General features: G+C 43.2%; 1 protein-coding gene across 3 annotated transcripts in view; it reads right to left on the reverse strand.

The window, feature by feature from the left end:
- The window catches only part of rhobtb3 (Rho related BTB domain containing 3), a 127,853-nt gene that overhangs the window by 491 nt on the left and 99,981 nt on the right, over nucleotides 1–27,381 (reverse strand). For 2 of the 3 annotated variants that reach the window (XM_080189098.1, XM_080189100.1), the window contains 3 exons: nucleotides 26,122–26,295; nucleotides 16,753–16,919; nucleotides 4,800–4,896 (listed from right to left, as the gene is read on the reverse strand). In XM_080189098.1, coding sequence (XP_080045224.1) covers nucleotides 4,800–4,896; nucleotides 16,753–16,919; nucleotides 26,122–26,295 — 438 coding nt within the window. Of the gene's footprint in view, nucleotides 1–4,799; nucleotides 4,897–16,752; nucleotides 16,920–25,572; nucleotides 25,673–26,121; nucleotides 26,296–27,381 lie in introns of those variants that run through there. The other variant, XM_080189099.1, reaches the window with a different exon arrangement.

The following is a 27,381-nucleotide window of genomic DNA, read 5'->3' on the forward strand; positions in this document are numbered from 1 at the left end:
ATCTCCTTATTACCCTTCATTTCAAGCGAGCACTTCGTTACGCATGTAAATGGGGCTAATGTAGACAGTCTCACCACAACCTTACTACGAAAAACCTGTTGCACAAGTTGTTACTAGGCCCCAGGGAGGCCAGGAACACTTAACAGACATCAAAGTAGATTTCGGGGGTATTGATGTTCATCCTGGCACCTCAACAATCTTCTCCTCTGCAGCTAATCAATGTCTGTTTTTCTCTACTCAGTCACTTGGCAAGTAGAACATACAGCGCAGTACAGGCCCTTCGGCCCTTGATGTTGCGCCGACCAGTGGAACCAGTCTGATGCCCCTCTAACCTAAACTATTCCAATGTTATCCATATGCCTATCCACTGACCATTTGAACACCCTTTAAAGTTGGCAAGTCCACAACTGCTGCAGGCAGGGCATTCCACGCCCTTACTACCCTCTGAGTAAAGAACCTACCTCTGACATCCGTCCTATAACTACCACCCCTTAATTTAAAGCTATGTCCCCTCATGTTAGTCATCACCATCCGAGGAAAAAGGCTCTCACTGTCCACCCTATCTAACTCTCTGATCATCTTGCATGCCTCAATTAGGTCACCTCGCAACCTTCTCTAATGAAAGTAACCTCCAGTCCTTCAGCCTTTCCTCAAGACCTTCCCACCATACCAGGCAACATCCTGGTAAACCTCCTCTGCACCCTTTCCAATGCCTCCACATCTTATAATGCAGCGACCAGAACTGTACACAATACTCCAAGTGTGGCCACACCAGAGTTTTGTACAGTTGCAACATGACCTCATGGCTCTGAAATTCAATCCCTCTAACACACTGTACCCCTTCTTAACAACCTTATCAACCTGGGTGCCAACTTTCAGGGATCTATGTATATGTACACCAAGGTCTCTCATCTCGTCAACACTACTAACAGTCCTTCCATTAGCCCTATATTCTGTACTCCTGTTATTCTTGCCAAAGTGAATCACCTCACACTTTTCCGTATTAAACTCCATTTGCCTCCTCTCAGCCCAGCTCTGCAGCTTATCTATGTCCCTCTGCAAACTGTAACATCCATCCTCACTATCTATAACTCCTCTGACTTTGGTGTCGTCAGCAAATTTACTAATCCATCCTTCTATGCCCTCATCTAGGTCATTTATAAAAATGACAAACAGCAGTGGCCCCAAAACAGATCCTTGAGGTACACCACTTGTAACTGAACTCCAGGTTGAATATTTCCCATCAACCACCACCCTATCAGCTAGCCAATTCCTGATCCAAACTGCTAAATCATCCTCAATCCCATGCATCTGCATTTTCTGCAGGAGCCTACCATGGGGAACTTTATCAAACGCTTTACTAAAATCCATATACACATCAACTGCCTTACCCTTATCCACCTCTTTGGTCACCTTTTCAAAAAACTCAATAGGTTTGTGAAGCATGACCTACCCTTCACAAAACCATGTTGACTATCCCTAATCAATTTATTTCTCTCCAGATGATTATAAATCCTAGCCCTTACAATTCTTTCCAAAACTTTGTCCACAACAGAAGTAAGGCTCACCGGTCTACAATTCCCAGGATGGTCTCTACTCCCCTTCTTGAACAAGGGGACAACATTTGCTATCCTCCAGTCTTCCGGCACTATACCTGTAGCCAACGACGACATGAAGATTAAAGCCAAAGGCTCTGCAATCTCCTCCCTAGCCTCCCAGAGAATCCTAGGGTAAATCCCATCCAGCCCAGAGGACTTATCTATTTTCATACTCAAGAATTGCTAACATCTCCTCCTTATGTACCTCAATCCCGTCTAGTCTACTACCTGGTATCGCAGTATTCTCCTCGGCTACATTGACTTTTTCCTGCGTGAATACTGATGAAAAGTACTCATTCTGTGCCTCTCCTATCTCTTCAGGCTCCACGCACAACTTCCCACTACTGTCTCTGACTGGCCCTAATCTTGCCCTAACCAATCTTTTATTCTTGACATACCTATAGAAAGCTTTAGGGTTCTCCTTGATCCTTTCCGGCAAAGTCTTCTCATGTCCTCTTCTAGCTCTTCTTAACTCTCTCTTTAGCTCCTTCCTGGCTAATTTATAACTCTCCAGTGCCCTAACTGAGGCTTCACATCTCATCTTTACATAAGCCTCCTTCTTCCTCTTCACCAGAGATTCAACTTCCTTAGTATACCACGGTTCCCTCGCGTGACCACTTCCTCCCTGCCTGACAGGTACATATTTATCAAGGACTCGCAGTAGCTGCTCCTTGAATTAAGGTCCATGTTTCAGTTGTTCCCAGCCCCTGCAGTTTCCTACTCCAACCTATGTATCCTAAATCTCACCTAGTAACCTCATAATTACCTTTACCCCAGCTATAACTTCTGCCCTTCGATATATGCCTATTCCTTTCCATCACTAAAGTAAACGTAACTGAATTGTGGTCACTATCACCAAAGTGCTCACCTACCTCCAAGTCTAACATCTGGTCTGGTTCATTACCCAGTACCAAATCCAATGTCGCCTCACCTCTTGATGGCCTGTCTACATACTGTGTCATGAAACCTTCCTGCACACATTGGACAAAAACTAACCCCTCTAACATGCTTGAACTATAACTTTACAAATATCGATTGGAAAAGCTAAAGTCCCCCATAACAACTACCCTGTTACTTTCGCTCCTACCCAGGATCATCTTTGCAATCCTTTCTTCTACATCTCTGGAACTTTTTGGAGGCCTATAAGAAAAACTCCCAACAGTGTGATCTCTCCTTTCCTGTTTCTAATGTCAGCCCATACTACCTCAATAGACAGGTCCATATCAAACATCCTTTCTGCCACCGTAATACAGTCCTTGACTAACAATGCCACGCCTCCCCCTCTTTTGCCACCTTCTCTACTCTGACTGAAACATCTGCAAAGTTGCTTGAGTGATTTCAGATTGCTATGCATATTGATTAAATTAGGGCTGTCTACTTAAAATGGCTCTAGCCTCAGAACGAGGAAATTGGGTGGCTGGATTGTGTTGATCACGCTAAACTATGATGTGAAAAATCCTCTCGTTGCCACACTCATGTTTGGGTACACAGAAGGAGAATGTGGCATAACCTAACCAACATGCGTGTATTTGTGTTCATGCATAGATTTAGCCTGTGAGAAAAGGCAGTAAATGTGTCTGTTAACTTACCTAATGCAAAATACTCAAGCCCTGAATTGGGTAATAAGGAAATTAAAGTAGCAAAACAGCAAGAAGCATAAAACCATAGAAAATTACAGCTCAGAAACAGACCCTTTGGCCCTTCTTGGCTGTGCTGAACCATTTTTTGCCTAGTCCCACTGCAAGCAATATTAATAATATTTCTTAATACATAAAATTATCTAGAAAGCAAGTTACACAAGGTTCTTTTGTACAAAGAACTTACTACAGGCACAATTGCCCATTATCCCATACAGTGCTAACAATTAACTCAGATTTTTACAACAGGAAATTTTGCAGTTTTTAAGTTTAACAAACCAAGGTATCTTTCAGGTGCTCTAGTTTCCTCCCACAATCTTTCAGATCATCTTTGCAATCCTTTCCTCTACATCTCTGGAACTTTTTGGAGGCCTATAAAAAACGTCCAACAGGGTGACCTCCTTTCCTGTTTCTAATATCAGCCCATACTACCTCAATAGACAGGTCCACATCAAACATCCTTTCTGCCACCGTAATACAGTCCTTGACTAACAATACCATGCCTCCCCCTCTTCTACCACCTTCTCTGCTCTGACTGAAGCATCTGCAAAGTTGCCTGAGTGATTTCAGATTGCTATGCATATTGGTTAAATTAGGGCTGTCTACTTAAAATGGCTCTTTCGGACTGTGGGAGGAAACCAGAGCACCTGGAAGATACCCATGCAGAAAGGAGAGAATGTGCAAAGTCTGCACGGACAGTGATCCAAGCTAAGAATCAAACCCGGGTCCCTTGTGCTGTGAGGCAGCAATGCTAACCACTGACCATCCATCCTGATCTGGCCCCATTTCTTACTCATTAGGTGTTGATACATATTCATCAGAATTCTACTGCCCTGCTTGCCATGTGCAACGGAAATGTGTTGACTTTGGGGCAGGAATTTCCGGTCCCACTCAAGCGCGGTCATAAGCTCACACCCACTGAGTTTCTACCATTTCTAACTCCTCAGTTCTGAGCACAAAACTGAACTCCTGAATCTCATTTCAGAAACCAGTAAAACAGCATTTTAAATGCAAATACAGGAAACTTGACATGCAAAGGCGTATTGAACTTGGGCCTTTTCTCCTCACTAGATTCCTTTTAACATTAATGCTCATTTGATTATTTGTGTCTCACTTGCTACTTATGGTCAAACTTACCCCCTAATATCATGTTACAATACCTGTGAAGGATAGTGTGGCTTGTGCAGTTAAGAACTGACTTGGCCAAGGCTGACCTATCTTAGTTCATAACCTCACTGATCATTTTGTTGTTGGCAATGTCAAGTGAAAAAAGGGAATGGCAGGGTCAAATCATTCAGAATTCTGATGAAGGAGTAGGTCAGAGAAGGGGGGTCAAGGTCATTGAGTGGCTGTTGCAGGAAGTGAAAGGAAGTGCTATGACCCCCACCATGGGAGGAAAATCTTAAAAAGAAACGGATGCATAAGTGCTGAGAGGCATCTATGGCCTCATTAATAGCACCTTCATTCCAAAGAACATGTTGAGCTATATTACCAGAGAGGAGAAAATCTTTATGTACGTTGTTAAATTGTTTGTTTGCTTTCGCTATAGTAGTGTACATCTTACCAGAAAGCTCTTGAAATTCCAGCTTCTGACTGAAGATGAGGTAGTTGCTGGCAATAAAATGCAGTAACCAGGTTGACAATCTTGTGGCATTGTGGAACTGAAAATAAAGTATTCCAAGTTAAAATGCACACAACACCAATGATCTCCCATTACATTCTTGAGATGGCAACAGAGTGAAATTTGGCAGAGATCTATCTGGACTGATCTGTAATTATTCCGTGCCTTGGGGGACACAGGAGGTAACAATCACAAGAGCACGAAGAGAAGCCATTACAAGTGATACTCTTGATTAACATCAGATCACTAGGAATGAAACGAGGAGACAGCAGTTCCATCTAGCTGGGTGATACTGGAAAAGCATTAGAGGAAGATAGTGTGGTCTACAGTGTCAATGCTGTAATCAGGTTGAGAAGGATGAGGAGAATGTTTGTCTTTATTATAATCATATAGCATATCATTGTGACTTTGACGAGAGCCATTTCAATATTGTGGTGTAGGTACTAATCTGATTAGCAGGATTCAAACATGGATTTCCGGGAAAGGTGGGCCATACATTGTGAGGTTAAGATACATTCACAGACATTGAAGAGGAAAGGGAGATGGGAGCCAGGATTTTATGGCTGGCCCTTCCCACCTGGCAACTTACTACAATCCCACTGAACTAAATGGAGATTAAACTGGCTCACCATATCTGCTGAGGGAGGGGGAGTGGTGCACTGCAGTGGGGCCACAAAATCCTGGCTGGGGTGAGAGATTGGATGAACGATGAGGGATGGTCTATAGGGTGGTCTTTGAACACAGAGGTGATGACAACAGAATTAAAGATGACATTAGAAGAGAGACAATTAACGATATCAGCTAATATGGGACCAGGAGAAGTTGGTTGGTCAGCTGTTTAATAGAAACATTGACCAAGGAGCATCTCATGATGAGATGAGCTCAGAGAGGGCATGAGAGAAAAAGAAAGGAAATTGAAGAAAGATGTAAGCTCAGGACTTGGGCAGGGTGAAATTTAGAAAAAATCTCGGTTATGTGCTCTATCTGAGACCAGAACTCTCCACTCACCTGATGAAGGGGCAAACCCCGAAAGCTTGTGGGTTTACTATCAAATAAACTGGTTGGGCTTTAACCTGGTGTTATGAGGCTTCTCACTTGTGGGCTAGTGACAGAGGAATGTGACAGAGGCAGTTGATTGGACTGTCTCAAATTTTGTGACAAGTCCAGGAGTGCTCCACATTTAGTGTTGGTGCTTATGTGAAGAGGGGATTGGGAGGGTGTTCAAGGAGAGAAGTTTAAGAAGATACCTTACAGTAGAAAAAGAAATGATGTTTATCTTTGCATTGTGGATTGCAAGAAGAATCTAGAATAATGAGTTGATCAAGAGTAGCCTGATGGGATGGTAACTAGCTAAATTGGATTTGCCCTGTTTCTTGTGTACAAGATATATCTGAGCAATTTTCCACATTGCTGCTAAATTGGGTGGCACAGTGGTTAGCACTGCTATCTCACAGCTCCAGGGACCTGGGTTTGATTCCCAGCTTGGATCACGGAATGTACAGAGTCTGTATGTTCTCCCCATGTCTGTGTGGGTTTCCTCCAAGTGCTCTGGTTTCTTTCCACAGTCTGAAAGATGGACCGGTTAGTTGAATTGGCCATGCTAAATTCTCCCTCAGTGCACCAGAACAGGTGCTGGAGCGTGGTGAATAGGGGATTTTCACAGTAACTTCATTACAGTGTTAATGTAAGCCAACATGTGACTAATAAATAAACTTTAACTTAGATGCTAGTGTCATAGGAACAAATTGGCGAGGGGTGTGATAACTTCTGGAGCACAGGTCTTTAGGACTGTTGCCAGAATATTGTTAGGGCCGATAGGCTTTGCAGGATCCAGTGCCTCTAACCATTTCTTGATATCACGTGGAGTGAATCAAATTGGCTGAAGACTGATATTTGAGATGCTGGGAACCACTAGAAGAGGTTGAGATAGATCATTCACTAGACATGTCTGACTGAAAATTATTGCAAATGTTTGAGCCTTATCATTTGCACTGATGAGCTGAGCTCCTCCATCTTTGAGGATTGGGGTATTTGTGGAACTGCCTCCTTCAGTGAGTTATTTAATTGTCCAAAACTATTCACAACTGAATGTGGTAGACTGCAGCGCTTTCTTTTGATCCGTTAGTTGTGGAATCACTTAACTCTATCACTTGCTTTTTGTACCATTTGGCACATAAATGCTCATGTGTTGTAATTTCACTAGGTTGACACCTCATTTTTATCAATGCCTGATGTTGCTCTTGGCATGCCATCCTACACTCTTCATTGATCCAGGGTTGATCCCCTGGCTTGGTACAGTGGGGATATGCCCGGCCATGAAGTTACCATTGCGGCTGAGTACAATTCTGTTGCTGTTAATGGCCCACGATGCCTCATGGATGCTCAGACTTGAGTTGCTAGATCTGTTTGAAGTCTATCCCTTTTAGCAAGGTGGTAGTGCCATGGTGGCACATGGAGGGCATCCTCAGTCTCCACAAGGACTGTACAGTGACCACTCCTACTGATACCATCATTGACAGATGCATCTGTCATTTGTGAGAATGAGATCAAGTATATTCTTCCCTCTTGTTGGATCCCTCAATGCCTGCAGCAGTCCCAGTTAGTAGCTATGTCCTTTAGGACCTGGTCAGTTTGGTCTGTTGTGGTATGTCCAAGCCAAGCTTGGTGATGGAAATTGAAATCCCCATCCAGACTACATTCAGTGCCCTTGTCATGCTCAGTGCTTCCGCCACATGGTGCTCAACATGGAAGAGTACTGATTCATCAGCTAAAGGGGGATGGTACATGATAATTAGCAGAAGGTTTCCTTGCCCATGTTTGACCTCGTACCATGAAACTTCATGGGGTCCAGAGGTGATATTGAAGATTCCCAGGGCAACTCCCTCCTGACTGTATACCACTGTGTCACTACCTCCGCCCTGCTGGTGGGACAGAACATGCCCAGGAATGGTGGGTGGGCATCTGAGACATTATCTGTAAGGTTTGATTCCATCAGTATGACTATGTCAGGCTGTTGCTTGATTAGTCTATGAGACAGCTCTCCAGTTTTGGTGCAAGATGTTAGCAAGGAGAAATTTGCAGGCTCCACAGGGCTGGCTTTGCCATTGTCGTTTCTGGTGCCAAGATTGATGTTGGGTGGTCCATCCAGTTTCATTCCTTTTTGTTTTCTTTGTAGTGATTTGATACAATTGAGTGACTTGCCAGGCCATTTCTGAGGGTATTTAAGAGTCAGCTACATTACTGCGGGTCTGGTGTCACATGTAAGCCAGACCAGGTGAGAATATTAGTAAACCAAATGGGTTTTTAATGCCAATCAACAGCGGCTCCTGGTCATCACCTGCTATGGTGGGATTCAAACCTGGGTCCACAGAGCATTACCCTGGGTTCTTGGATTACTGGTTCAGTGACAATACCATTGCATCACTGCCTCCTCCTAGGTTGACTGCCTACTAGCTTGATTTTATAAGAGGCCACCACTTAGCAAAGCACCTTTGTGATCGTGTCTGATTTGGGATAAAAGTGATTCCCGGATGTGGGAGGTGAATACACCATGGCCCACTGCAAAAAACCCAGCAACCTTTACTGTTTTATCAGTGAAGGCGCCACAGAGGACCAACCAGCAGATGGTGCAGGGCGAAAATGGCGGCTCCATCAATATCAGGGGAGTGGCAAGAGAATGGGAAAGCAGCAGCATTGCCATTTCTGCCAGTTATCATTAAACCTCCTTCAGTTCTCCAGCAGACCTGACCAAACAGTGAGACATATTGGGGGTGGGAGGTAGTAGCTCTGACGAAGGGGTCATCTGGTCTCAAAACATTGGCTCTATTCTCTCTCAACAGATACTGTCAGACTTGCTGAGATTTTCCAGCATTTTTCTGTTTTTGTTATTATATGAGGGTGGGAGGTTACTGCGCGATGTCAGGTAAATCGTGTGGTGCAAAAGGTGCTGATAATTATTCGATAACCCCAACTGACACCACACCATGGACTCATTGACATCAGACACAGGGAAAGGGGGTCTGGAGCAGGAACCTATCAGAAAACGGACCTTATACCTTTTTTTTGTACTTTACTTGACCCACTACCAGTACCACCATCCCCTTCGCCTCATCTTTAATTGCATGAGAAGATTCAGTTTTACTTTTCACTGCCTGACCTGCAGAGTATTTGTAACATTTTCTGCTTTTAAACCTTTAGTCACTTAATCCTTACAACTGACAGTCCTAAATCTTCTAACGTGTTACATTCTTGTAACATGATCCTTTTTACGTCAGTTAATTATTACGGATGTTCAAATCTTTATGTCAAGTGGTCTGTCGCTGTACAGTCCTTTCGCTGAATCCAGTTTCTACTCAACAGAATCTTATTAAATTACTGGAAGAATTTCTATAAAAAGTAAAAACAAGGTGTACAGGGAATTGAGGTGTGAAACAGAATTTTCACTGACCCCGCCAGTGTGTTTGCAGGCAGGGTGGTATTGCAGAGGTGATAGTAGACGCCTGAGTGATTATTTACCAAACTTCGCTGGATTCTGGGGAAGTGCCAGAAGATTGGAAAATGGCTAATGTTACGCCGCTGTTTAAAAAAGGTAGCAGGCAAAAGGCAGGGAATTATAGGCCGGTTAGTTTAACGTCTGTAGTTGGAAAAATGCTTGAATCCATCATCAAAGAAGAAATAGCAAGGCACCTAGAGAAGAATTGTTTCATAGAACAGACGCAGCATGGATTCGTTAAGGGGAAGTCGTGTATGTCAAATTTATTGGAATTCTATGAGGATGTGACTAGTGCGGTAGACAGAGGGGAACCGGTGGATGTGGTGTTTCTCGATTTTCAGAAGGCGTTTGATAAGGTGCCACACAAAAGGTTGCTTCAGAAGGTTAGGGGGCATGGAGTTGGGGGTAAGGTGTTAGCGTGGTTAGAGGATTGGTTGTCTAATAGAAGGCAGAGAGTTGGTATCAATGGGTGCTATTCTGATTGGCGGTTGGTGACTAGTGGAGTGCCGCAGGGATCGGTGCTGGGGCCTCAGCTATTAACCATTTATATAGATGATCTGGAGGAGGGGGCTGAGTGTAGGGTAACGAAATTTGCTGATGACACAAAGATGAGTGTAAAAGCAAATTGTGCGGAGGGTGTGGAAAGTCTGCAGAGGGATCTAGATAGGCTGAGTGAGTGGGCGAGGACCTGGCAGATGGAGTATAATGTTAGCAAGTGTGAGGTTATCCACTTTGGCAGGAATAATAGTAGGAGGGATTACTATTTGAAGGGCGAAAAGCTGCAGCATGCTACAGTGCAGAGGGACCTGGGGGTCCTTGTGCATGAGTCGCAAAAACCCAGTCTGCAGGTGCAGCAGGTGATCAAGAAGGCGAATGGGATGCTGGCCTTTATAGCGAGGGGGATAGAATATAAAAGCAGGGAGGTCTTGCTACGACTGTACAGGGCACTGGTGAGGCAGCAGCTGGAGTACTGTGTGCAGTTTTGGTCGCCGCACTTGTGCAAGGATATTTTGGCCATGGATATTTGCTCATTGTTCTCCGGAGCAGTGTACTGGTGGCTGGTGAGTCTGAACTGCAAGTGTACTATAATTTTAAATTGTATTGCTGGTTCGCGGGGATTTTGTTAGTTTGCGCTTTCCGTAGTGGGGCCTAGGCGCAAGGGCAGTCGGGAAGGGAGCACGGGAGTACAAAAAGAAGGCCACAATAGACATCGGGCAGCATCGGGAGCGGGCAGCGGAGTGAGGTGGGTGCTGAGTGAGTGCTGCAAGGGCTTTGGCTCACAGGGCTTAGGCGAGAGCAGGCTTAGGCAAGGTGAGATACTGGTCAAATTTTTCCATTTGTGTCCAAAGGTCTAGGGGTGGTCAATTAAATGGCAGGGTCCTTGGGGAAGCGTGTCAGCTGCGTTAGGTGCAACATGTGGGAGTTCCTGGAGACACCACATCTCCGGAGAGTCCACATCTGCACCAAACGTCTGGAGTTGCAGTGTTTGAGGGCCCGGGTTAGGCAACTGGAGCTGAGGCTGGAAGATTTATTTTTAGTCAGGGGGAATGAGGTGATAATGAATAGGAGCCACGGTCACGAGGGGATCCCAGAGCCTGCGGGGGGGCGGGGGATGGGTGGGTTACAGTTAGGAAGGGGAAAAAGAAGAGGAGTAATGTTCCAAAGGCTACCCCAGAGGTAGTCTCCCAAGATATCAGGGGTAAGGCAACAACTGGGGTGGAAAGGGCAAGAGAGGAAGACCAGAATGCCTCAGAGGGAAGGAAGGGGGCTGGATGTGAGATAGTAGTGGGGGGGCGGGAGGGTTAAAGGAATTGATAGGCGGTTCTGTGGGCCAAAGCGGGACTCCAGGATGGTGGTCTGCCTCCCTGGAGCAGGGGTACAGGACGTGTCAGAGAGGGTAGAGGGAATCTTGAAGGGTCAAGGGACCCAGGCGGATATAATTATACACGTAGGAGAGAAGGACGTATGAAGGAAGAGTAGGGGGGAAATATGTAGGCAGTTCAGGGAGATGGGAGCCAGGCTGAAGTGCAGGGCCTCCAGGGTGGCGATCTCTGGGCTGCTGCCAGTGCCCAGCAATAGCAGGGATAAAAATAATGAGATCCTACAGCTGAATGCGTGGCTGAGGGATTGGTGTAGGACAGAGGGTTTTAGTTTTGTAGACCATTGGGAAGTCTTTGTGAGGGAAGGGCACTTGTACAGGTGGGATGGGGAACATTTAAATGGGAAGGGTACACATATTTTAGCTGGGAGGTTAGCTGGAGTGTTTCGGCAGGGTTTAAACTAATATGGAGGGGGGGTGGGGAGGAGATAGACTACTCAGGCACTGGGAGTGGGAGTGAGTTGGGTGACAGGGTAAGTCTAGATGAGAGGGAAATCTCCCAGGAGAATGAGGATCCGAGTGGACCTGGGGGTCTTCAGTGCATCTGTTTTAATGCGAGGAGTGTGACGGGTAAGACGGATGAACTTAAAGCCTTGATGTTCGCGAGGAATTTAGATGTGGTGGCAGTGACGGAGACATGGTTAAAGGAAGGGCAGGACTGGCAGCTAAATATTCCTGGGTATAAGTGTTTTAGGCACGACAGGGGAGGGTCGAAAAGAGGGGGAGTGGCGCTCTTAGTTAGGGAGCAGATCACAGCAGTGCAGAGGGAGGATAACATGGAGGGGTTGGAAATTGACTCTCTGTGGGTGGAGTTGAGGAATAGGAAGGAGCCATTACTATGCTAGGGGTGTACTACAGGCCGCCCAACAGCCCACGGGCAGTGGAAGAGGGTATATGTAGAGACATTTTGGACAAATGTAGGAAGAACAGGGTTGTTGTAGTGGGAGATTTTAATCTCCCTGGGGTGGATTGGAAGGTGCCTAGAGCTGGGGGTTCAGACAGGGAGGAATTCATAAGATGTGTATTGGAAGGATCCTTGCAGCAGTATGTAGATAGCCCGACTAGAGAGGGGGCTATACTGGATTTAGTTCTGGGCAATGAGCCGGGTCAGGTGGTTGAGGTTGCGGTAGGTGACCATGTGGCTAATAGTGACCACAACTCTGTCTACTTTAGGATACGAATGGAAAAAGATGTGTACTGTCCTAAGGGGAGGGTGCTAAATTGGGGGAAGGCTAGATACAGCCGGATTAGGCAGGAGCTTAGGGATACAGACTGGAATAGGCTGTTGGAGGGCAAGTCCACGTTAGGCATGTGGGAGTCTTTCAAGGGAAAACTGCAATGGGTGCAGGAAAGGCATGTGCCAGTTAGGAGGAAGGATGGGAAAGGTAGGGTTAGAGAGCCGTGGATTACTAGAGATATAGAAGACCTGGTTAGGAAGAAACGAAAGGCGTATGTCAGGTCTAAGCAGCTGGGAACGGAGAAAGCGTTGGAGGAGTACAGAGAGAGTAGGAGGGATCTCAAAAGGGGAGTTAGGAGGGCAAAAAGGGGGCATGAGATGGCTTTGGCAGGTAGGATTAAGGAAAATCCAAAGGCGTTTTACTCCTATGTTAGGAGCAAAAGGGTGGCTAGGGGTAAAATTGGTCCTCTCAGGGACAGACGCAGGGAATTGTGCTTGGAGTCTGAGGGAATGGGGGAGATCCTGAATGAATACTTTGCGTCGGTATTCACGAAGGAGAGGGGCTTGATGTCTGGTACAGTCATCGAGGGAGCAGTAGATCAATTGAAGGATCTATCGATTATGAGGGAAGAAGTGTTAGGGCTTTTAGGTAACATTAAAACTGATAAATCTCCGGGGCCCGAAGGCATTTATCCTAGGCTGCTTAAGGAGGCGAGGGATGAGATTGCTCGGCCTCTCACGCAAATCTTTGTCTCTTCTTTGGACATAGGTGAGGTCCCAGAGGACTGGAGGATAGCGAACGTGGTACCGTTGTTTAAAAAGGGTAGGAGGGATAACCCGGGTAACTATAGGCCGGTGAATTTAACGTCAGTGGTAGGCAAGTTGATGAAAAGGATTCTTAGGGGTAGGATGTATCAGCACTTAGGGTGTTGCGATCTGATTAAGGATACACAGCATGGCTTTGTAAAGGGGAAGTCTTGCCTTACGAATCTGGTAGAATTTTTTGAGGAGGTGACAAAAACTAGCTGGAGGTCTGTCACTAGTGGTGTGCCGCAGGGCTCAGTACTGGGACCTCTTCTCTTTGTAGTGTATATAAATGACTTGGAAGAGGGAGTAGGTGGTGTTAACAGCAAATTTGCTGATGACACCAAGATGGCTGGATTGGCAGGCAGTGAGGAGCAGTGTCTGGCAATACTACGGGATATTGATAGGCTGGTATATTGGGCAGATATATGGCAAATGGAGTTTAATCCGGATAAATGTGAGGTGATGCATTTTGGCCGGAATAACGTAGGGGGGAGTTATACAATTAAGGGTAAGCCCAAAAGGAGTATAAAATCGCAGCGAGACCTGGGGGTGCAAGTGCACAAGTCTTTGAAGGTGGCAGTACAAGTGGAGAAGGTTGTGAAGAAAGCGTATGGTATGTTAGCCTTTATAGGAAGGGGTATAGAATATAAGAGCTGGAGTCTAATGTTGCAGTTGTACAGAACATTGGTTAGGCCGCATTTGGAGTACTGCATCCAGTTCTGGTTGCCTTACTACCGGAAGGACATGGAGACTCTGGAGAGAGTGCAGAGGAGGTTTACCAGGATGTTGCCTGGTATGGAAGGACTGGGTTATGAGGAAAGATTGAAGAAATTGGGGCTCTTTTCCCTTGAGAGATGGCGACTGAGGGGGGATCTAATAGAGGTATATAAGATTATGAAGGGTATAGATAGAGTAAACAGAGGTAAGCTATTTCCTATGGTAGAGACACATAGTACAAGGGGCCATGGGCTTAAGGTGAGGGGCGAGAGGTATAACACAGATATTAGAGGGAGGTTTTTCACACAGAGGGTAGTGGGGGTATGGAATGCTCTGCCAAGTAAGGCGGCGAAGGCAAGCACGCTAGAGATGTTTAAGAGTAACTTAGACAGGCACATGAGTGGTATGGAGATGGGTGGATATAGGAGATTGTTTTAAATAAGGTTCATTAGCATTGGGACGTCCCTGGTAAGGTAAATGGATAGGGTATGATAATAATGTTTTTTCTCTTTTTCATTCACAGGTTTTAAGTCGGTCCGCCTTGTTGCCCAACGAGGAGCATACACGCGATGGGTCGTACTTGGGCTTCTCTTTGTCCTTCAAGATTGGCCTAGTGCTTCATGTCGTTAGTGTGTGCTTAAACTGGACCAGATGCTGGGCAAGACGACAGCTCAGTGACTATCACTGTTTGCTGTGCAGACACATGGATTTGGGCCAGTGTCTGTGGGAGTTTGCGCATTCTCCCCGTGCTTGCGTGGGTTTTCTCCGGGTGCTCCGGTTTCCTCTCACATCCCAAAGATGTGCTATTAGGCTGATTGGAGGTAATAAATTGTCCCTAAATTAGTTTCCCTCAATGTGGATGGCCATAAAACAATAGATAAGGGTCATGGGTGGAGGGGGGGACTGGTGGTGTTAAGATGGCGGCGTGGGCTTGTTGGGCTGAAGGGCCTGTTTCCCGGGCTGTTTTGTTCTTTGTTCTTTGGAGGGAGTGCAGAGGAGGTTCACTAGACTGATACCAGAGATGAGGGGGTTGGACTATGAAGACAGACTAAATAGACTGGGTCTGTACTCGTTGGAGTTTAGAAGGATGAGGGGGGATCATATAGAGACGTATAAGATAATGAAGGGGATGGATAGGGTAGAGGTAGAGAGATTCTTCCCGCTCAGAAAGGACAGTAGGACTAGAGGACACAGCCTCAAGATAAGGGGGGTGCAATTTAGAACGGAGTTGAGGAGGAACTTCTTCACTCAAAGGGTGGTGAATCTCTGGAATTCTCTGCCCGTTGATGTGGTGGAGGCTACCTCACTAAATATATTTAAGTCACGGGTAGATAGGTTTTTGGTAGGCAAGGGAATTAAGAGTTATGGGGAGAAAGCGGGAAAGTGGAACTGAGCCACCTCAGATCAGCCATGATCTTATTGAATAGCGGGGCCGGCTCGAGGGGCGACATGGCCTACTCCTGCTCCTACTTCTTATGTTCTTGTGTTCCTATAAATTTCCCAGATGGTCCTCCTCCTTGGCCAGACCTGTCTACAACTTTACGGGGAGGGCAGGTGAAGCTTGGAGCTGCCAAGAGAGGGGAGAGGTACGAAAGGGTCCAGAGGAGCAATATTTTCACTCAGAGGGTGGTGAGTACCTGGAACAAGCTGCCAGAGGCAGATATAAAAGCAGGTACAATTTTGTTTTTTAAAAAACATTTAGACAGTTCATGGGTAAGATGGATATAGAGGGATATGGGCCAAATGTGGGCAATTGGGACTAGCTTAATGATAAAAACTGGGTGGCATGGACAAATTGGGCCAAAGAAACTGTTTCCATTCTGTAAACCTCTATGACCTGCCCTTGCCTAAATTGAGGCCTATATGTGGTCAGCTTTGATTCAGGAAAATACCAGTATGCTAGAAGAGAAACCACCTTCAGAAATCAAAGACATATTTGGTTAGAGTTCAAAAACAATAAAGGAGCCATTACCCTGCTTGGTATATTTTATAGGCCAGAAAATACTGTGAAGGAGGTGGAGGAGGAGATTTGAAAGGAAATTGCTGAGAGATACAAGAACCATTCAACAGTGATGAACAGGAGACTTCAATTACCACAATATTGAAGAAGGCAGTGGTCATATAAAGAACAGGAAAGGAGAGAAATTTGCAAACTTCAGGAGAAATTTCACAATCAGTGTTTTCTGTCCAATGAAGAAGGAGTTATTACTGGATTTAGTCCCAGGAAATTAGGGGTTTTAAATGGAGCATTTAAGGATGGTAGCATCTCGGAAATAATGATATTGTGATGTTTAGATTAGGTATGGAGAAGGAGCAATCCAAGATTTTAAAAAATGTATTTCTGGGATGTAAGCATCGCTGGCATGGCGTGTAACTGGCACAGATGCAAAATCATCCATTTTGCATCCCCATCCAATTTCCACGCCAAGGTTTTGAATGATCTGATAAGTTCTGTAAGCACAAAATTACCAATTTCCTGTGAAACTGATGTTGTTTAAACTAAATTAATGGATAAAAGTTTCAGCACAAATTACTTTGAAGTATCAAAAACACACTATGACAGATGTTCGTCTCATATACTATCACTGGTCTCATTACACATAATTGGTACACATGAGATTCAGTTCAGAACATGTTTTTCTAATTACTTTGTTTATTAATCAACTGAAACTGCCTGGATTGAGCTAGCAAATTCAAAGTTTCTATGGAACTTCTTTAAAATTCCTTTATGGGATGTCCGTCACTTCCACAATGCATTTTCAAATGGACTATAATGCACTGTACGTGACAGAGACACATTTCAGTTACCTAAATATAGGCTTACCTTGGCTTTGTTATACAAGTTGACAATGTTGAGGTTGGTTGATACAAGTTCTCTACTAGGCATGCTCTGTAATTGTGTGACAATGTATGACTCACATATCTGCTGTAGTCTATGTATTTGGTACATTTCCGCGCATATTAACAGAGCCATGGCTTGGAGAATGCTGGCTGGAAAAAGGAAGTTACACAAATAAATGACATTTTACTAGAAACACTAATAAGCATGATATTAATGTTTGATGGCTTTCTGAGGCATCCACCATTCTCTTGACACTTTAGTCAGGCAGAAGTTCTTATCTTGATCATGTCATATGTCAGTTACTCAGAATGAATGAGTCACAGATGCAAAATGGTGACTTTATTACTCGTCTCTCTCAACTTCCAAGTTTAGAAGTCATTATGGATCTCCAAAAATAGGAGAGTTTTTTTGTGCATTAATTATAACCAATTATAAGCAAACCTGTTTGTTCAAGTTTACAATTTCATGAGATATTGTTCAGAAAATAAATCTTTGTCTACGGCGAAAAATGGAAGTCCCTCATAAAGGTATGTTGATATCAAACAAATTAATGCAACTTATATAAATATACAAAATACTGTGGATGCTAGAATCTAAAACAAGAACAAAGAATGCTGGAATGTGTGAATCCATTTGGCACTTCATCAGAACTGGAATGCAACTTATGCTTATTTTCAATAATATTTTTGATATGGTCTCACTTATACAACTGAAAATGCAAATTCTTGCTGTCCCAGTAATTATGCTAGGATCACCCAAACTAGGAATCACCATCACTAATTCTGGGAGATATTTTGAGATTGGGGAGATCACTCAATTATGTTTCAGTGGCAAGGTGCCTGCCTTGCTCTGACAGCACATGCAACAGTGATCCCAGCTCTAGGATCCCAACCTGGATCCAAGATGAGGCTCACATGGGCTTTGGATGGCCTTTTACAGCCTGTCCCATCAGACAAGCTGCCGCTATGCTATACTAGACCTTTTTTAAACTTCCAATGTAAGTTCATCCACTATACTTGAAGAAGGGAATCTAAACCAGGGCTCCTTGGATGTTGAAGGAGATACAGAATACAATGAATCAAAAAAGAGGTGTATGATTCAGGTCAGGTAAATTCTTAAAGTAAAAACCATACCAAATACAACAGGATGGGAGGGAAGACGAAAATATACCTTGCAAAGAGAGAATCTGAGAATAGAATTAAAATAAAAGGAAATCCCAAAGTTTCATACCAACATGTAAAAATAAGTGGGTCGTAAGAGGTGGGGCAGGGCCTGTTACAAAGAGGGTGCTATTTGATTGGAGGTTCAGGGAAAAGATAGAATGCTAAATGGGTACTTTGAATCAGTGTTTACTAAGGAAGAAGATGATGACAAAATATTTGGTAGAAGCAGAGATGGTAGAGATAATAAATGAAGTTAAGTTGTTGGACAGGATGTACTGGGAAGGCTGGTTAATGTTCGTCCGTGGTAGAGAGAGAGTGAATGTTTGTAGAAGGAGTACCAATCAAGCGGACTGTTTTATCCTTGATGGTGTAAAACTTGAAAAATGTTGTTATGGCTGTACTCATCCAGGCAAGTGAAGGTAACAAAAGCTTTCATTTAGAAAATCTGTTCCCAAAACCTGATGGTACAATGTCCAAGGGACAATAATCTAAGGCATAAGAAATGGAAGTAGGATGTGGATAAAAAAACATTTTTCCACAGCAAGTGATAATGACCTGGAACTTCCTGCCTAAAACAGTTGTGGAAGCGAAAATGGTGAATGATTTCAAATGGAAATTGCATGAGTACTTGAAGGAAATAAACTTACAGGGTTACAGGGATAGAGTGGAGCAATGCGACTCATTAGATTGCTCTGCAGAGTTGTCATGGCCTCCTTCTGTGCCTAAAGACTAAATAGCTCAGAATTTCAGTAAAAGTAAAACCTTTTAAAGGAGTCTCTGCTCTCAACCAAGTCTCATTATGCATGCTTTGCTGAGAGCCCACACTCTTATAAAAGGTCTTACTTACTGACGAAGGTGGGGGAAAAGGGAAAACTTTGATTGACAGCTTTTTGATGTTTTAATAAGTTATTTTTTTCTGTGCTCTATTTTGACAATGGTTCAATGTTCCTTTGCAGATTAAGTGGTATCAAGTGCTTACAACTTCTATTATTGAAACTGGTGAATCAATATTTTTATAGGGTTGGAGCAAAAGCAGTTCTTGAAAGAATATTATGAATATGTGTGTGTTTTAAGTAGCATGCTTTTGTTACATTAGGCTTCACTTGTTCTGTACAGAATATATTTTGGATGAACAGACATGGTAGTGCCATGAGTTAGCATAGGTGATATGAGGGGCCATAAATGTGGGGCATAATTCAGCATGAGTTAGCATGGAGAGTGAGTGGAGGTGTGAGAGCTAGAGGACCTAAAATATAAGCAAACAATAAGGATGGATTCCCAGAGAATTGAGATGAGCTTTTTAATGAGTCTGCCTCAGCACACGGCTGATCCTGTAGCTGCTTCTGATCTGCGCCTGGGGGATGGAGAGGGGGAACATCCCATACGTGCTACCCCAGAGTATAAATTGAGCCTGGTGGGACACTTTCCAATGAGGGGTGTCTAACAATTGAGGAAATTCCCCAACTAGAGCTACCTGCGTCAAAGACAAAAATCCAGCTTTGTGATTCTAAGTCACCATGCAACCTTTCAAAATATTGCTCTGGCTGAATAATGCAACTATCATTGATTGCCATAGAACAAAAGAAGTTGTGAAAGTTTCCCAGGTAACATTCATTGTTGGTAGAGTAATCGGCATTGCAGGCAAGCTACACCTTTAGAGAACAGAAATTCTCCCACTATGGCCACATTTTAAGTGGGGAAGCCCCCAATTAAGGCCTTTAAGTGGTTGCTTAAAGCCTTTTCCTGCCAGCCTCAATTTTTAGGATGGTGGATGCTAGACAACTCAAAGTGGGAAATAGAAAATCTCTCTATCTTCAAAGCTGGGCAGGAAGGTTGGAGGTGAGGAAGGGTACCTCCATCCCCTTCTGACTGGAGCCGTCTTTCCATCAAGGACCAGGTACCTCTATTCATCCTTCCTGCCCCACCAGCCTAAACCCAATAGCCTCCATCATATTTCACAACCCCCTTCAGAACCATGCTGAGACAATGTTCTTGTAAACAGCATAAACAGGGAAGATGAGAGGGTTTTAATTAAATGGACAGGGGAATGTAGGCTTACAAAAAAGGATATAGTAACATTAGAACAAAAAAACAAACAAAAGTACAGCAGGGCAGCAAGCTCTTCAGCCCTCCAAACCCATGCCGATCATGATGACCTAACAGAACTAAAAAACATCTTCTGCTCTTACTCAGTCCATATCCCTTTATTCCCTCCCAATTCATGTACTTATCCAGATGACTCTCAAATGTTGCTATTGTGCCTGCTTCCATCACCTCTCTGGCAGCATGTTCCAGGCACCCATTACTCTGTGCATGAAAAACCTCCCCTGTATATCTCCCTAAAGCTTTCCCCCTCCCACCTTGGACCTGTGTCCCCTTGTAAGTGACACTTACATCCTGGGAAAAAGTCTGACTACCCACCCTGTCTATGCCTCTCATAATTTTGTAGACCTCCGACAAGTCTTCTGTCAATCTCCATCTTTCCAGTGAAAACAACCCTGGTTTATTCAACCTCTCCTCATAGCCAATGCCTTTGAGACCAGACAATATCTTGGTGAAATTTATTTGTACTCTCTCCAAAGCTTCCATGTCCTTCTGGTAATGTGATGACAAGAACTGCGTGCAATATTCTAAATGCAGCCTAGTCAAGGTTTTATTTGGCTGCAATATGACTTACCAACTCTTGTACTCAATGCCCTGGCTAATGAAAGCAAGCATGTCATATATCTTCTTAATCACCTTGACCACCTATGTTGCCACTTTAAGGGAACTGTGGACCTGCATGCCCAGATCCCTCTGTACGTTAATGTTAGTAAGGATTCTGCCATTTACAGTATAATTCAAACTTAAATGTGATCCTGCAAAATGCATCACCTCATTTTTGTCCAGATTAAATTCCATCAGCCACTTCTGTACCAAATCTCAAATTTAGTTACATCTTGTTGTATTCTCTCACAATCCCTAGCATTATCAGCAACTGCACCAATCTTTGTATCATCCTCAAACTTACTAATCAAATCCCCTATATTTCCTGCAGATATATATATGGTGGCACAGTGGCAGAGTGGTTAGCACTGCTGCCTTACAGCTCCATGGACCCAGATTTGATTCCCGGCTTGGGTCACTGTCTGTGTGGAGTTTGCACTTTCTCCCCATGTATGCATGGGTTTCCTCTGGGTGTTCTGGTTTCCTCGCACAGCCCAAAGATCTGTGGGTTAGGTGCACTGGCCATGCTAAATTGCCTCTTAGACTCACAGGATGGTAGATTAGAAGGATTAACAGGATAAATATGTCGGGTCACAGGGATAGGGTCCAGGTGAAATTGTTGTCAGTGCAAGCTCGATGGGCTGAATGGTCTCCTTCTGCATTGTAGAGATTCCATGGCTCTATATACCACAAACAACAGAGGTCCCAGCACTGATCCCTGTGGAACACCACTAACAACAGATCTCCATTCTGAAAAATATAATTCTACCGCTTCTCTCCATCTTCTGTGACCAAGCCGACTCTGTATCCAGCTAGCCAGCCCACCCCAAATCCCTTGTGATTTTAGTTTTTGTACCAGTCTGTCATGTGGGGCCTTGTCAAATGTGTTACTGAAGTCCATAGAAACTATATTCACAACTCTTCCCTCCTCAATTATCTTTTCACCTCTTCAAAAAACTCAATCAAGTTGGTGAGATGTGACCTTCCCATAAAAAACCATGTTACTAACTAGTCAATTTCCTTCCAAACATGCACATATCCTGTCCCTCAGTAATCTTCTCCAAAAGCTTCCCCACCACCAATGTCAGGCTCACCGGCCTACAATTTCCTGGATTATCTTTGCTTCCTTTCTTAAACAAGGGAACAATACTGGCTATTCTACAGTCCTCTGGAACCTCGCCTGTGGACAAAGCGAATGTGAAGATGTCTGTTAAGGCCAAGCTATTTCTTCCCTTGCCTCCTGCAGTAACTTGGAGTAGACCCCATCCATTCCCTAGAGGGCAGTTGTTTAGGTAATGTTATGATGTGGAGATGCTGGTGTTGGACTGGGGTAAACACAGTAAGAAGTCTCACAACACCAGGTTAAAGTCCAACAGGTTTATTTGGTAGCAAAAGCCACTAGCTTTCGGAGCGCTGCTCCTTTGTCAGGTAAGTGGGAGTTCTGTTCATAAACAGGGCACATAAAGACACAAACTAAATTTACAAAAGAATGTATTTTGTAAATTGTATGATAATGCATAATAGCAACCATTATATTTGGTGGCTTTTGCTACCAAATAAACTTGTTGGACTTTAATTTAGTGTTGTGAGACTTCTTACTAGATAATGTTACACAGAGTGTGATAGGAAATAACAGAGTGTACAAACATAAAAAGATCAAATAGGGTCAAAAGGAGGAAAAAATGGTAACAAGGCAAAATTAATGGCTCTTTATTTCAATGCACATAATATTCAGCACAAAATAAATAAATGGCACAAACTGAGGTTAATGGCATGATCTTATAGCCATTGCAGAGACATGGCTGCATGGAGGTCAAAGCGGGGAACTAAGTCTTCAGGGCTATGTGACTTGTCGTAAGAATAAGTAGGAACGAGAGGGTGGTGGGGTAGCTTTGTTAGTATGAGATGGAATAAGTACAATAGCAAGAAACAATCTTGGATCAGAAGATGTAGAATCCATATGAGCAGAAGTAAGGAGTAACAAGGGGGAGAGGACACTGATGGGAGTATCTACAGGCCCCCTAACAATGGCGTTGCTGTAGGATGAGAATAAATCAGGAGATAATAAGGACTTGTAAATAAGGCAGTACATTAATCATGGGTGACGTTAATCTTCATATAAACTGAGAAAATTAACTTGGCAGGGGTAGCCATGAGGAAGAATTCATGAGCGTATTTGGGAATTTTCTAGAACAATATGCTATGAATTGAATGGGGCTATTTTGGACCTGGTAATGTGTAATAAGGCAGATTTAATAAACAATCTCAGAGTAATACAAGATTCCCTCAGAAACTGACTATAATATGGTAGAATATAGCATTCAGTCTAAGAGTGAGCAACCTGAATCAGAAACAACTGTGCTACACCTAAATGAAGGCATTAATAAAGGAATGAGGGCAGAGTGCTGGAGTGGACTGGGAAAGGATTTTAACAGAAGAGACAGTTGATCAGCAATGGCAGATATTTATGAAAATAGATCATGATCTATTTATCTCAGTGAGATATATCTCAGTGAGGAATAAAAATTCTAGGAAGGGGATAAATCAAGCAAGGTTAACCACGGAACTTAAGGATAGCATTAAACTGAAACTCAAAAAAACAAATATTGTGGCAAAGATTGGTGGTACGCCGGAGGATTAAGAAACTAACAACAAAAGATGACCAAAAGAAGAGGGAAATGGTAAACTAAGAGAACAAATTAGCAAGAACCATAAAAATGAACAGCAAGAGGTTCCATAAATATATAAAAAGAGTAAACATAGAGTGAACTGGCCAAAATGAACATTGGCCAGTTAAAGGATGAGACTTGGGAAATAATAATGGGGAAGCAGGAAATGGCAGAGGAGTGAAATAATTTTGCATTAGTCTTCATGGTGGAAGACACCAACAACATTCCAAATATACTAAATAAATAATCAAGGGACACAAGTGGGGGAGGCAATAAATACAATAACAATCATGAAAGAAAAAGTGTACTAGGGAAAGAATGGGGCTAAAGGCTGATAAATCCCTTGGTCCTGATGGATTGTATCCCAGGATATTAAAAGAAGTAACTACAGTGATAGTGGGTACACTGGTTGTAATTTCCAAGATTCCTTAAATTTTTGAAAAGTCTCAGAGGATTGGAAAACTACCAATGTAACATCCTTATTCATAAAGGGAAGGAGACATCAACTATAAGTCAGTTAATTTAATTTCTGTCATTGGGAAAATGCTAGCATCCATTATAAAGGATGTGATCACAGAGCATTTAGAAGTGCATAATATAATCAAACCGAGTCAGCCTGGCTTCATGAAGGGGAAATCATTCCTGACAAATTTGTTAGAATTCTTTGTAGTGGTAATGATCAGGACAGATAAAGGGGAACCATTAAATGTAGTACTTGAATTTCTAGAAAGCATTCAATAAGGTATTGCACAAAAGGCCATTTAATAAATAAGAATCCATGGTCTTGGGGGCAGTACATGAGCTTGGATAGAGGATTAGCTAACTGACAGAACATAGAGTTGGGATAAAAGAGACATTTTCAGGGTGGCAACCTGTAACTAGTGGAATGCCACATGGATCAGTACTGGGACCACACTTATTTACAATATATATTAATCACTTGGATGAGAGAAGTGAATGTATTATTGTCAAGTTTGCAAATGACACAAAAATGGATGAGAAGGCAAGTGGTGTGCATGACACACATGCTGAAATCTTGCTCCTATTCATGCTGGTAGATCTTATGGTCCTGCTGAACTTGCACTCCCACTGTGGGACAGGGAGTCCGTTAAATCCCACCACCAGTGAGCATACGCCACTTGCTGCCTCATAAGACACGGAGTAGGAGAAAAACCCCACCCAAAAAGCCTAAAGAGGGATATAGACAGGTTAGGTGAGTGGGCAACAAAAATGGCAGATAGAATATAATGAAGGAAAATATGAAATTATGCACTTTGGTGGGAAGAATAAAGGAACTGAATATTATTTAAATAGAGAAAGATTGTAGAAAACTGCTGTACAGAGGATTTTGGGGCCCTTGTGCATGAATCACAAAAAGCTGACATACAAACTTAGCAGGTAATCAGAAAGACAAATGAAATCTTTGCCTTTATTTCAAAGAGAATGGAGTATAAAAAATTGGGAAGACTTGCCAAAACTATACAAGGCACTAGCTGAACCACACAGGGAATACTCTGAACATATGTGGTCCCCTTATCCTTAGAGGAGTTAAAGCGGCATTGGAGGTAGTCCAGAGAAGGGATGGAGGGATTTTCTTATAAGGAGAGGTTGGGAGCTTGAGTAGGTTTACTTATTAAGTAAAGTTTATTTATTAGTCATAAGTAGGCTTACATTAGAGTTTAAAAGGATGAGAGACAACCTTATTGAGACATATAGTAGTCTCAGGAGGCTTAGTGAGGTAAATGCAGAGAGGTCGTTACCCCTGTGGGAGAGTCTATGAACAAGAGGGTTTAATCTCAGAGTAAGGAGTCATCAAATTATGACAGGGATGAGGAGAAATTTCTTCTGTCCAATTGTAGTGAATCTGTGGAATTCTTTACAGCAGAGGGCTTTGGAGGCTGAGTCATTAAGTATGTTCAAGGCTGAGACAGAGAGATTATTAATCAGTAAGGGAATCAAGCGTTATGGGGATAAGACTGGAAATGGAATTGAGGATTAAATCAGATCAGCCATGATCTCACTGAATGGCATTGCAGACTTAGTGGGCCGAATGGCCTACTTCTGCTACTACATCTTATAGTCTTAGTAATTCAGTAATGTTCTCTAGTGTATTTTTTTGCCTTTGTGACATGTTTTCTGGGGATAAGAAGTGGATCAAAATACGAAGGAGAATGAGACCATATACGCAAGCTAAAATTTGCATGAGGTGGGAGGATTTGGACTTGGAAGGGCACTTGCCCCAGTTTCCTTTGTCTAATACCTACGCACAGCCCAAAGTAAAGCAGGTTTAGGTGCATAATCCAGGCCAATGTGAGTCATGCTTGTATTTTGATATAAAAGCAATGTATTGCCGATGTTGGAAATCTGAAATAAAAACAGAAAAATTCAGCAGGTCTGGCAGCAGCTGTGAGGAAGGAAAAAGGATTAATGGGCAGAATTAATGGGCAATCTTTCCAAAACCGTAAAATCCCACCTGAGGTCAACAAACCTTTCCCTGGTCCACCCCTCACCAGCTCCAATTCCTGTGGCAGGTGGGACACTTAGACTCCAATATGACTCTTTTTCTTTCAAGAAACAACTTAGAATCTGGGTTGCAAATAAATGACTGTCTTAGAATAGTACTGCCAAGCCTGAACAGCCAAATTGGAAATTATATTTGTTCATTGAAGTTGCAAGGCAAAAAAAACATTAGATTAGTAATACTCAGTCTATCTAATTTGTAAGCTGTTGATTTATAGGCTCTTCCTAAAAAATGATTTTTATATTTAAAAATGCTAATTACCCCTTCCATCCCTGAAGAGTTGATTCTTTACCTGTGCAGCAGGCATCAGTATACAGATACTCCAAGAAAGAGAGAAAGGTTTCCTTGGAAACACCTTGAATAGGAACCTGACACGCTTTTGTTTCAGCATAGTATCCACTAAACATCGCCGCCATTACCTCACAACGGGCCACCAATACTGCCTTATGAGCATATATAGATGCACCTAGAGAGAGAGACAGAGAATGTGAACTCATTCAGAATAGATGATTCAAATAAAAAATTATTCCGTTGTTGTCATGAGTAAAGACAAAGAGACCATAACATCAGTGGAGCACCATCAAGCTCAAGGACATCATTTTCCAAAACATTTCCCCTATGCAAGTTGCTTTTCCTAATATGTATTTGCATGAAATACCTTCTAACATACTTTATAGTTAAAGCTGTTTTCATAAAAATAAAGAACATGTGGTTCTCTTTCTCTGGATTCAAATTGCTTCAGACAGATGGCATGCCTGGCTACTAAGGTTTGCAAATTCACAGTGTGAGGTGAAATACTTTACAACAGGGTGAATGCACAGTATATGTAGCATATTTTCAGAAGTAAATGTGTTAATGGGAAATGCTGAATTGATGTGAGAGAGCCTTCAAAAGAGAATGAAGAATCTCTTTGCAGTGCAATAAAGACTGGCATTGACTAAGATCCAAAAGAAGCCAGCCACTCATCCTTTCAGCAGTGGTGTGGTGGGACTTCAGCAGGGAATAAAAAGTATACAGTTAATTAAAATAAAGGCTTTGATCCTTGCAACCCTTGGCATTTGAAATTGATTTACATTTTTATACTTTGGGGGGTGTTGTAACCAGGTATGCCCTGAAGTGGGAACCATCTGAAACTATGATATAAGTCGCAAACATCAGATTGTTCTGACTGTAAAACAGTTGTGAACGCCAATGATTTAATTGTGGTCAGCATTTCTGTGGGGAGAAGGCAAGAATTAGTTTAGTTTGTGGTAGAAAGTGAGTGTTTTTTGTTTATTAATTCTTCAAAAAGTGTAAGAATTTAAATCACTTCTAATTTTTTGGTTAACTATTGTACTGGCCCCGCTCCAACCCCCTCATGGGACTCTCCCAATTGCCCATACCCCCAATATCCCCTCACTACCTCCCCAAACCCCATCTCCTGAACTACAACTCTAACCCTTTTCCCCACACAGGCTCCCCAAGAATCTGAACCCCCACGGAGTTCCCAAATGCGTCTCACCCACTGACTACATGCCCCATCCCAACTACACCTGTCCGCCAATTATCCCCC

The sequence above is a fragment of the Carcharhinus amblyrhynchos genome, chromosome 5 (assembly GCF_965287045.1).
Source record: "Carcharhinus amblyrhynchos chromosome 5, sCarAmb.v2.hapA, whole genome shotgun sequence".
Lineage (NCBI taxonomy): Eukaryota > Metazoa > Chordata > Chondrichthyes > Carcharhiniformes > Carcharhinidae > Carcharhinus > Carcharhinus amblyrhynchos.